The sequence below is a fragment of the Equus asinus genome, chromosome 16 (assembly GCF_041296235.1).
Source record: "Equus asinus isolate D_3611 breed Donkey chromosome 16, EquAss-T2T_v2, whole genome shotgun sequence".
In the NCBI taxonomy this organism is placed as follows: domain Eukaryota; kingdom Metazoa; phylum Chordata; class Mammalia; order Perissodactyla; family Equidae; genus Equus; species Equus asinus.
In genome coordinates this window covers 12,019,367-12,032,058 of record NC_091805.1, presented here as the reverse complement: position 1 = coordinate 12,032,058, position 12,692 = coordinate 12,019,367, and the positions used below count along the sequence as shown (strand labels likewise).

The 12,692-nt window shown below is 39.5% G+C and overlaps 1 protein-coding gene across 9 annotated transcripts in view; it reads right to left on the bottom strand.

Annotated features, from left to right (window-relative positions):
- TNNI3K (TNNI3 interacting kinase) overlaps window positions 1-12,692 on the bottom strand; it is a 271,680-nt gene that overhangs the window by 42,889 nt on the left and 216,099 nt on the right. For 4 of the 9 annotated variants that reach the window (XM_014831425.3, XM_070486597.1, XM_070486593.1 and 1 more), the window contains exons 22-23: window positions 8,804-8,863; window positions 5,598-5,767 (exon numbers count right to left, since the gene is read on the bottom strand). In XM_014831425.3, the coding sequence (XP_014686911.2) occupies window positions 5,598-5,767; window positions 8,804-8,863 (230 nt within the window). Of the gene's footprint in view, window positions 1-894; window positions 1,820-4,290; window positions 4,821-5,597; window positions 5,768-8,803; window positions 8,864-12,692 lie in introns of those variants that run through there. The other 5 variants (XM_070486598.1, XM_070486600.1, XM_070486596.1 and 2 more) reach the window with 3 other exon arrangements.

Sequence of the window (12,692 nt, the reverse complement as noted above, 5' to 3'; positions counted from 1 at the left end):
CACATGAACTGAGGTTAACTCTGTGTGTGAGTGTGTGTGTGTGTATAGTGCGTGCATGTGAGAGAGAGCTGGACCCATGGATTGCATGAAATCACAAGTAAACTCACGAGGAAGAGAGAAGCAGGGTGGGAGGAGTTTGAGGTGGTCATGAGCTCACTGTTGAAACTGTGGTGAGCTGGCAAAAGAAATAAAATGGAGATGAAGAAAGAATTGGAAGAAAAGAGAACATTTAAGGAGCCTGAGGGAAGTTTTAGTGCCAAACAAGCATGAGGAGAGGTGGTAGTTTAAAAAGGGCAGTATTTGACCTTTGGTGATAAGGAGGAGACACCACTCCTGTTACTCTGTTCCACAGCAGCAAATGGACACAGTCCCCTCAGCGCTCTCTTTTTCTCATTCCTCCCAGCAACATCAGTTTCGTAGTGCTATCATCTTACACAATTGCTTCATTGCAGAAAAACTATGTGTAAATTAAAATTTTATAACTTATATTCAACTTTTATAGTTGAATTGCATTCTAAGTACACTAGGCAAGCTTTCTATTTAAAGGAACCCTTTGATGCACCCTTTTGTAATGTGAAAAATTAATTCCAATGTATCTGTTTTACAGTTCTGATCTCTGGATCTCTGATTCTCTTCTGGACAGCTAACTAGGTCACAGCTTTCTATTCTCAGAGCCCAGCCCCACACAAACACTAATTGGTTTTCGGATCTGAAAGGTTGTGCATCACTTTGCCATTTCTAAATTTACATGATGTAATCCATGTACAAGATGGCAGATTTCATACCCTGTGGGAGGAGCAAGTGCCACATGCTTAGTTTTCCAAATATATCTAGAGACATAAAATATTTTAAAAGAGGCAGAACTTCAGGAACGCCTTCCTCAATCTCAGATTTCAGCAATTTGTAGTTTTAATAGAAATTAGTGCACTTCTATTACTTATGGAGAAAATATCTGACACAATTTCCCATCTTGACATTTAATTTATGAAGGAAAGTAATAATCATTAAAAACAAATATGCAAACAAACAGCAACCAAAACCTCCATCAAATCAAGCATTACAAAACTACGGACTGTAAACTCCAGAACCAAAAACTGAAAAATAAACGCACTATTTTAAAGACATTGTTGAGGGCTCTGAGGCCCAGAATTGGAAACATTCATTAGGTAGGACTGTAGGCCAAATCTTGTACCCTTTTTTTCACAGGCATGAAGCCAGGCTAAAAATTATGCCTTGTGTGATTTCAACGAGTGAGTTAGAATGCCTCTTAGATCAGAGGTTACTAGTACATTACAAGGACTTTTGGGAGAGACCATACAAGTAATCGACCTTCAAAATGATCTCCTTCGGTCACAGCTGCTGTTTCACGAACCTCTGCTCTCGCTTTTCTCTTCTGTTTATCCCATCAGTTGCATCCCCTTCCCACAGAGTGACTGGCAGCTTAGCACTGTAGCACTCTGGTCTAGCACGCTTCTCGGACTTGGATGTATATTGGAACCACCTGGGAAACTTTGAAAGCTTCTGACGTGTGGGTGCCACTCCTGCAGATTTTGGTTTAAATGGTCCTGGGCATTGGTATTTGTAAAAGCTCCCCAGGTGATTATTTTAACTTGCAGCCAAAGTTGAGAGCCACTGTCTTCCAGGCTGTCAAACTGGCCCTCCCAGAGTTAGCCCATCAGTTCCTGTGTCGTCCGGCTCTTTGACTTTAAAAACCTATTGATCTCTGGTCTCACTTGCTCAGTCTTCTATATACACAAGCTGAATAGGCAGGCTTGGGAGGAGGAGCTGAATTCTTTCCCTGACCAACTTCCAGAAGAAGCTGGAAGAAGTCCAACAGATACAAGTATTGGCAAAACATATGAAGCTTCTGAAAAGTGCCACCTCTTGTGCCAGAGAAATTCAGAAAGCATGGGGGAGTGCTGGGTGAGAAGTCGAGCTCTGCCTCCATAAACCTAGAAAGCTACTTACCCTGTCTGAGCCTCAGTTTCCTCATCTATAAAAATTGGCATATCTACTTCCTGAGGCTTACTTAGATGACTATTCAGTGTCTAAGATAGTGTGCAGCATGCAGTGTATTCTCGATAGTGATAGCAATTTAAATGGAAAGAATAGAGAAAATAGTTGAAGCTCGTTCACTGATTATGCTCCAAATTAATAATAATTAAGATTTATTGAGCCAATTTATCCAATTCTTCACAAAACAAATATTTATTACATAGTGACTTTATGCCAATTATACCGCTAGATACCAGGGATACAGTTATAAATAAAACAGACATGATTCCTATCTTGGTGTACCTTACAGCTTAGCTAAATGGTTTACCTATTTCTGGAGTTGGTTTCAAGCAGTCCAAAGATTGAGCTCACCAGAGGGATGGGAAAACTCACAAACTGAACTTCAAAGCCCTCTCACAGCAAATACTCAGGGTGTGTTAGGTTGTTAAGAGAGATTTGAACCAAGTACACAGACAAACACTTATCAGAGTTCCGTAACACTTGTGAAGGGCCCGGAGGGTATAAAAATCCTTGTGAGAATATCAAAGGGAGAATCTCAAAAATTCTGATTTTTTTTCACTCCATTCTGGCAGTTGCACGAGCGGTGGTGTACCTCTCTGCGTTCCCTCTACCCCCAGCTCACCCAGTTGGGAGCGCTGCTCTCCCTCCCATGCTGTGTAGCTGTCTATGTATTGTAAGTTGAGTGACTTATCTACATTATAGGAACTTGTGTCCTTTGCTTGGGTCTGCTGGCATCTTTTAATCACTCACTCACTCCTGTGACAACACTGTCTCTCTAAATAACAATTCTAAGAGCTGGTATCATTATCTGTGTTTTACATATAAAACCTCGGTAACTTGCCCAAAGTCATTGAGCTGGTAAATGGCAAAGTCGAGATTGAATGTCAGATCTGACTCCGCAACTCATCCTCCTAACCTCTGCCTCAAGTGCACAAACCTCAGGTGACTGCGCTTTGGAAATATCAAAATCTGACTGCTCAGAGAATTAATTTTAAAATCACAAGCAGAGAATGAGAAGAACAGATGGAACTAGAAGATGACGCTGTGACCGAACCTAATCTAATCTTGGCCTATGAACCGCTTAAGAAATTATGTGAGAGACTGGAAGCCAATGAAGAATTGTGTCCAGTTGGCCTGGTTATCAATCAAATCCGCTGATACTTAAGATCATGACATTCTGTAGACTAAAATCTTCATGATTCAGACTCCCATCTATTCATAGCTGCAGCTGCAACTCTTTTGTCAGACAGGAATATAGTACCTATGGCTAAAAAGGCAACCGTAGCAATTTGTAGGTGGGATAAGAGCCTTGCTAACTCCGGATAATCTTTCCCCACCTTCAAGATAAAAATTTTTACTCTGATGATGGAGTGTGAATGTGTGTGCGTATATGTGTGTGTGTGAGTGCACATATGTAACGACTCACGTGCAAATGCTCGTGAGCTCATGTGGAAGGACAGAGATTTCAAGCCAGTCTTTTCTGATTTTCCGTGGGTTGCAGCACGCACTTCCTAGAGTATCCATCCAGTTCATACACATGACTGCCTTTTCTGCTCCCCATCCAGAACAGGGCCCCCAGCAGACATGTTTATATTAATGAAACATGACCCCACCTCCATTCCAACCACATTTGCTTAGACCAGAAGTGTCCATTTGATCCAAAAAAGGCCAGTCAGTCTCTCTTATGGCAGACTGCATTTACTCCTAATTCATCATGCTTTTTGTGTCTACGTTCTTTGGCACGTGACTTTGCAGTTCCTCCCACTGGAGGTTGAGTATAGTTTCTCTCCCTATTGATGTTGGACTCAGCTATGTGACTTGCCCATGGGATGTCAGAGGATGCAACTTGAGCAAAAGCTTTAAATGTGCATGCGAAGTTGGGCTTATCCTATTGAGTTCTTAACCTTTGCTCATGAGAAGAACATGCCTTAAGTAGCTGCCGGTCCAAGGAGTGGGAGAGACACGGAGCTGACCTGGGTACAACCTGCAGATCAGAGTCAAGCCCACCTAAAACCAGCCCACAGACACATGAGCAAGAAATAAATACTTATGGTTATATATCCTTAAGTTTGCATACGGGTTTATGTAGAATTATTATGGCAATAGATGACTGATATGGCTCTCCTTGAAACTTCCAATTAAACTGAGAGGCAAAGAGACTATTGGGAACTGGGGCATGTATACGGCAGAGCTTGCTATAGAATAACACTGAACTTTTTTTTTCTCCTTTTCTGACTTTCCCCTTTGCTTACATTTTTTTTTTTGGCTTTTTTTCATTGAAGTGAAGTTCACATAACATAAAATTAACTCTTTCAAAGTGAACAATTGAGTAGCATTTAGTACATTCACAGTGTTTTGCAGCTACCACCTCTATCTAATTCCAAAATGTTTTCATCACCCCAAAATAAAACCTTGTACTCATTAAGCAGTTACTCCCAATTTCCCCCTCCCCCAGTCCCTGGCAAGCACCAATCTGCTTTTTGTTTTTATGGATTTACCTATTGCTATGGACTGAGTTGTGTCCCTCTTCCACAAAATTCATATGTTGCAGCTGTAACCCCATAAGTGACTGTATTGGAGAGAGGGCCTTGAAGGAAGTGATTAAGGTTAAATGAGGTCAGAGGAGCGAACCTTGGTATGACACAACTGGTACCCTTATGAAAAGATGAAAAGATGCCAAAGCTCTCTCTGCCGCTTGAGGGCCCAGTGAGAAGGTGGCCATTGGAAGTGGAAAAGATGGCCAGCTGTAAGTCCCACCAGAACCTGACCATGCTGGCATCCTGATCTCGGACTTTCAGCCTCCACTGTGAGAAAATAAATTTCTGTTGTTTAAACCGTTCCATACATGGTTTTTGTTATGGTAGCCTGAACTGTGTAATACACCTATTCTGGATATTCATATAAATAGGGTTATACAAAATGCGACCTTTGTGCCTGGCTTCTTTCATTCAGCTTGCTTTCAAGATTCATCTACTTTGTAGCATGCATTGGTACTTCAATCCTTTTCACGGCTGAATAATATTCTATTGTATGGATACAACATTTTGTTTATTCATCCATTGATGGATATTTGGGTTATTTCCACCTTTTGGCTATTGTGCATAGTGCTGCTATAGACATTTGAGTACAAGAATTTGTTTGAGTACCTGTTCTAATTCTTTTGGTTATATATCCAGGAGTGGAATTACTTGGTCATATGGTAATTCTCAGAATTCTGAACTTTTGGTGCTCAGATCTTCAAAGCTGTTTCTTGGTTCCCACACAAGGAATTATTCCTTGAATTCCATAAGATAACCCCAGAATACTTCCAATAAATTCCTTTTGTTGCTGTAGCTAGATGATTCTTCCCTAAGCTAGAATTAATTGCTGTTACTTGAAACTTGGAGAACCTAAACTAATAGACAATGAAATTTCTAATTTTTGGTCATAACATTATAAGAAAAATGAGCTCAAAACTCCTTTTTCAAAGTTTGCCACAGGGGTAGTAAATCCCCTGTCAATACTAACCAAGTCAGATGACTATTTTGATGAGATTCTGGAATCTGACTTGACTAGGGGACTGTTGCTTAGATTACACTTACCTTTGGGAGCAGGCAGCATAGGACCTTGCATTCAGAGCGTATTCCAATTCAAAACGGCTCCTTAAAGCTGCCACATGGCTCCGGCCAGGCCCTCCTCGGCTCGCCAGGCAATCAGAAGAAGAGGAAGGCGAGAGAGACCCGCTGCTGTTACTCGATGCAGGAGACATCAGCTGAATGAAGGAGAGGCAGCGTCAATCCTTTAATAAATCCAAGGGCTTAAAGGCATAGAATATGCATTTATTTTAACTTTCTATTCTAGGATTTCTCATATTTTAATTTCTATTCTTCTCAGCTTGCTTCTGGCTTTTCCTTTTGGCCTCTGATGGCAACAACTGGCTAGCTTAATTTACTTTTTTGACTCAGTTCTATGCTGAAAGCTGGCCCAGTAAACTTAGGCTCATCTTCCAGAAAATACAGTAGGCTCAAATCTGATTCATAAAATAGATATTTAGAAGGTTATTATTTAATGGGTAAAAGATCCTCTACATTTTTCACTATGATGATAAGATTTCTGGCAGAGTTCCTTTAAATTGTAACTTAAAATTATTCCCTTTCCATGAGATTATTCCCTTTACATAAAGTGGATTTGCACACTTTTCCAAGGATACATCTGTTTTAGGAAATGAAGGATGCTTTACTGTTTGGCAAGCATGAGGACTAAATAGAGTTGTTGCAAAAGCATTTTTAAAAATAGTTACAAATAGTTAAGTATAGTTGGAAAATAGAAGATGGAAGAAAATGAGAAAAGAAGAAGAAAAATAGAAGATTAGTTTTCTTGAATTTTTGACAACCTTACTGTTTGTCCATTCTACCTAACGAAACCGAGAACATTAGTGCTTTTGACATTATAATTTCATTAGACATGTAGACAGTAGACTTTGGTTTTAAAAAAACAATATACATAAATTCTAAGTTCTTCATAGTAGACAGGACATTTCTAAGTAAAGCTCTGAGAATCATGTGATTTCAGTGTTAAAATGAGCCTTCAAACTTGTCAATGATTGAATCTCTTCTGTGCATCCTTTTCAAGTCAGCTATGCAGGCTGATGGGGAACCTCCAGTGATGGGGAACTCATTGCCTCTAGATCCGTTCATTTATCTTAGGACAGCTCTCATCATTAGGAAGTTCTTCCTCATAATAAAGCAAATCTATTATTGCACTTCATTTCCATCTGTTGGCCCACAGAGAACAAGGCCAATCCCCTTGCCATATGATAGTTCTTCAGATGTTTAAAAACAGCTGTTGGACTCATCCTAATTTTTCCTTCTCTGGGACAAGCATCCCTGGTTCCGCTAATTGATTCTCACATAATGATTTTCCATTCATTCACCATTCTGATCTCTGTTCCTTAAAATTTGTCTTCCAGTTTTAACTCTCCCTTTCAAAGGACATAACTGTGTACTATTTTGTTTGGCTATCTCAGAACGGAGAGGAATGATTACATCCTTTTTTTCTGTAGCAAGACAGCTACTTCAAATTCTAACTCCCAAGAGCTTATTATGCACCAACATTCATGATGTTCCTAAACCATATCTCCACCATTTAATACTTTTACTATTGTTCCTTTGACTCTGGTGAGTGACATTCTATTTATTCCTGTTAAATTTATTCTAGTTAGACATGTCGTATTACTTTATCTTCCAAGATATTCTAAAATCCTGCTTTTGAATATTCGCTGTCTCTCTCAACTTTGTTATATTTGCAAATGTAATGAGCAGCACCCTCTTGACCTTGATCTAAACCACTGACTAAAAAGTTAAAGAGTAGAGAGAATAGAGCATCATGGAACTCCATAAGTCAAGCCCCTTAAAGTTGATTCTCTTCCATTAATTAGTGCAACCCAGTTCAGCAAATTCCCTTTGCATGTAGCCCATAGTTATTAATCTTTTCCACTAGGGGAGATTGTGTTAAGAGGCCTGGTCAATATAACAAGACAAGATAGTTTGGCAGATCCTACCATCGTCCTGTTTCTGGAATCCGCTCTCTGATCTAATTGGATGTATCCCCAGACTGGGAGCAAATTTGCCCTGTCAAACACAAAGGTTCAAAGTGAGAGGATACTTGGAACTCAAGTCTTAAAGGCATCTGCCAGCATCCAAGGCCTCTGGCAGGTGCTCTGGTTGGTAGGGGCTGCTGAAGCCCCACCAAGTATACTACTACTTCTCTCCACTATGTATATTTCAGGACTGAAGAGAAGAGAAAGGAAGTTTTACATCTAAAGACTGAAACATCCCTCTACAGAATAGGCTTACTTTTCAGAAGTTCTAGTAAACAGTCATGAGACAGAGCCACTCACTGCAGGCTGCAACTGCAGACCTGGAACCCTTTGCCAACAGACTAGGTTCCAGTGACTCTTACTTGAGAATTTTTTTAAGGACAGAAAAGTTTCTTTCAATGGTTCCACTTTGGGATTTAGTTGTGCAATCTCAGGTTGATGCTGTTTCCCCCCATTTTTGCCCCTTCCCTTCACATACGCATGTATACATGAGCCTATGTGTGTAATGTCCATCCTCCTTTCCTGTGGCTCTCATTTGCACTTGGGAATATATTATTATTTTTTAATTAGTGCTCATAATTCAGCTCCTTTGACTATCTTCAAATGCTATCCCCTGACCAGGTGTATAGAAAATTAAGGCAATTATGGAGAAAATTAAAGCAAACATCTCCTTGATATTAAGGGAAGACAATTTCATTAGCCTGATTAACAACATATATCACTTTATACAACATGTGTGGTATAAAAGCCATGCCTCCCAATTAATTTATGCACTAATTTTAGTGATAACTTTTCTTTTTCTTGTTGAACATAAATAAACAATGGCTTAATCTTTTAGCTTATGTTTCACGTATGCAGGGATTTTTGTATGTATGGAAAAAATTGATTTAAATAATTACCTTCTAACATATTTGTCATATTTTCAAATTCCTACATAACAATTTTTTAAGCTGGGTATACCTGTGTTCATTTGCCTGCCTGACTATTTGTTGGAAGGCCTCAAATTCATTCTGAACTTGCCTTTGCTCCTGCAGATGCAGTCAATTCTGCTCCACCCTAGGAACTTAATGAACAGAGTAAAAATATGCAGGGAGTTATGGGCCCTCACACTTACATTCTCTCCACAAGCACCATTTTACCTACATTCCCCAACATCCTTGGGTAGTCACGGCTTCTCTAAGGACGTATTTCAGAAGCTAAAGTTCTTACCTCAATGTTGCACAGACACTCTTCTAACTTGGTAACAACTTCAGAAAATTCTGGTCTTCCCTGTAAATAAAGAAAAGACTTTTTTCCTAAAGAATAAAAGGGAGGCAACTCTTTGGATTTTAAAATTGGGTATTTGCATTTGTAAAGAATGAGATTAACAATAAAGTATATTTTTTTATTTCAAATACACTTGTATTGAGGCGTTAATTGAATGTTCATTTGCTGCTCAGGGAAGAATGTTGAGTTTTCCTCTGATAAGAGTTTCAAGTCAGAATTTGCAACTACATTCAGATAATGAAATAGTGGAAAAGCTTTAATTAGCTTTGCCTGTTTTTAAATGGCAGGTTTTCCTCTTCAAAATGAAAGAATAAAAGTGAATGCTAAAAACTATTAACTATCTCAGCGCCTTATAATATACTGTCCAATGTGTCTGTAGGAAAAGAACTACTCAAGCTAAACTTTGAAAATAACGTCTCAGATTCAAAACTAAGATATATAGAAATCTCATGACGATGACCTATTTTAGGGGTTATGGTAAGCTTTTTATTTTCAAAAACTGTGATTACAGATATTGTTCATGAACCTCTGTGTCAAATGAGTTTGGTTAAACAAACATGTACTGTATTCTGATTATATTCCAAGCTTTGTTCTAGCTGCTAAGGATATAAAAATGTCTATGGATCTATGGAAAAAATTCTTGGAGATTTTAGAAAATGTTGGTCTCTTCTGAAGGAATTATATGCCTCCTTTTGTCATATCCGGAGGACTACATAACCCATCATTTCTCCCTTTATGAAACTTTCACTGCCAGGAGGTGGATAACCCAATTTAACATTCAGGTGCAGTAACCAACTAATTTAGATTCTTAGTAGAACAATTTCTTCCTTAATATCTAGCCCTCCCCTGAGGACACTGCTTTCCCCAGAGCCCTCTCAAATGGAAGCTGTTTTCTGTCCCATATTCCTTGTACCTCTAGGTTGGTGGAGGTGGCAGTGGGGTGAGTGGGGGTCTGTATCTTCGTTACTGTCATTGCAATTTCCAAATGGCTTCTCTTCTAAAAACCACCAGCTTATAAGGCTATTCTACTGAGTCTCTCTCCTGAAGGTTTTAGCATTTGGCTCACTGTCATATTCTACAACACCACTCAGTGCTTTTATTATCCAAGTAGATAATCATGACAAGGGCCTGATCTCTGGGTTCCTTTGTCTCCTCTTCTGCAGTGGTCTTATCCTCCACCCTCCCTTCGTCACTTAGCTCCTTGGTCATACCCTAGACCCTGTTATGAACAATGCCTGCAACCCCTCCATGCTCTCCAGCCTCTCAGTTTCCATCAGATCACTTTCTCGGTTCAATCTCCTTCCTTTCTAGCTACTTCTTCTGGAACCCTGACTCCAACAATCTTTGATCACACAAATCATCTTACCATTAACAAAACCCAGCTTTTTATTGTGAACATTTCCAAATATACTTTAAAGTAGAAGAGAATAGTACAATAAACTCCATGTATATATCACTCAGCCTTAAAAACCATACTTTTGCTAATATTGTTTTATCATCTCTCTATCTGTCGAATCTATCTCCCTTATTTTTTGTTCACGTTACCATCTTCTCACTGTCATTCACTCATCTCATTTCTTCCCTCACTTAGCTCAGATTTCATTGGAAATCATAATCACTCTCTTCCACACAGCATCAACTCCCTTGCCCTACCATGCATCTTGTGCACTACTGGAAAAATCTCAATCCTGATTAAATTCATCCTTACTGGTTTTACTTCAAAATCATGACCCTCTAACCTCAAGGAGATCCTCAGCACCACATAGCGAGCCTATTACTATTTCCAGCTCACTCTCTCTCTCACATTCCAGGTGGCTATTTTGTACCTTTTTCTCTTTCCTCAAACCTTTATTTCCCACTACATCGACCACCCACCTATGTCTATACCCACATAATCTGCCTTCACTCCGGTTTCTGTGGTTGAACTTTGCCTGATTCTATCTGAGGCCAGTTCCTTCACTGTCTACTCAATCTTATCCCAGCTGATCTACTCAAGGACATTGCTCTAACAAAAATTCTCCCTTCTATTTTTTTGCATCATCAATGTTCTCTTTGTATCATTTAATCCCATCAACATACAGACATACTATATTCTCCCATCTTAAACAAATAAACAGCAACAAAATAAAACTCTTGACTCCACTTCTTCCTCAAGTTAATACTCCGTTTCTCTATTCACCAATATTGCTCTGAAGAGTTACCTAAATTTGCAGTCTCTTATTCTCCTCCTTCCATTTGTCCTTCACACCAATCAGGCTTCTTTCTATAACACTCTGCTGAAACTGCTCTTGTCAAGGATACAAAGACCTACCCTCTTATTGCTAAATTCAATGGCTAAGTCTCAGTGCTCATCTTAACGTGGCACAGCCTTAAATAGAAATAATCATTCCTTTGTCCCTGAAACATTTTTCAACTGAACTTGAGGTCACTACTTTCTTAGCTTTTTTCTCTTCTCTCACTTGCTATTTCTCAGTCTCTTCCTTTGGTTTCACTTCTTTTTATCTTTAAATTTTGGATTGCACCAAGACTCAGTTTTCGTCTCCTTTCTCTGTAGAGTTAATTTATTGAGGATTTAATTCAGTCTCATGGCTTTAAAAAACAACTCCCAAATGTCTATATCTAGCTTAGTACTCTCTCTTGAACTCTAAACTCGCAATGCAATTTCTTGTATTTATAGTCTTCCCTTCTTCAGCAAATGGCAACTCCATCCTTTTACTTGCAGAGGCCAAAAACATAGGATAATCTGTGATTTCTCTCTTTCTTACACTCTTGCTTCTAATCCACAAGCAGATCATAGTCATTCTGCCTTCAAAATGTATCCAGAATTTGAATAGACAAGTAGCATTTATACTGGATCAACCTTCCCCAGGATAACAATTGTAAACTCTGGACTAAATGTAAAAGACAGCTCCCTGAAGGCAGGAGAGAGTGAACAAAAGCAGATAGATTCTGGAGGGTAGTCACTCGGAGAAAAAAGAAGGGAATGGGGTAAGTTTACCTATTTTTTTTACATTTACCCTGAAGGCAGGCCCCATCTTCATCTCAGGGATCAATTAAAATTCTGAGGGAATGCCTGCAGGTTTGTTTGCTTGAAGAACCAGAGGACAGAATCCAGGGCAACCAGAGCGATTGGCTATGGTTTTGTGACACATTCATCACAAATTTACTGGTTTAAAACAACACCTACTTATTATCTCACAGTTTCCATGGGTCAGGAGTCCAGTATAGATTAATTGCGTCCTTTGCTTAGGGTCTCATCAGACTAAAATCAAGGTGTCAGCTAGCTCTGTGATTCTCATCTGAGCCTCAGGGGCCTCTTCCAAGCCCACTGGTTATCGGAAGAATTCATTTCCTTGTGGTTGTACGACTCAGGTCCCTGTTTTCTTGCTAATTGTTGTTTGGGGTTGACTCAGCTTCTAGAGGATGTCCACAGTTCCTTGCCACGTGGTTCCTATATGCAGTTCACAACCTGGCCATTTACTTTCTCCCAGACCAGCAAGGGCATGCTTCTCTTACTTCTTCCTCTGTGACCAACTGGAGAAAAATTCTTTGCTTTTAAAAGGCTGATCTGATTAGGTCAGGTCGGGCCAACCCAAGATTATCTTCTTTTTGCCAAATGAGGAAACATAATTATGGGAGTAATATCTCACTATTTTCACAGGTTCTGCTCACACTCAAGGGAAGGGGATTATCCTTGGCATGTACACCAGGGGGCAAGAATCTTGGGAGTCATCCTAGAATCTGCTTATCACACATAGACACTAGAAAACAAGAGGAGATCCTGGAAGAAGAGTCTGAGACAGGGAGCCCCAGAATCTGCATATAAACTCTT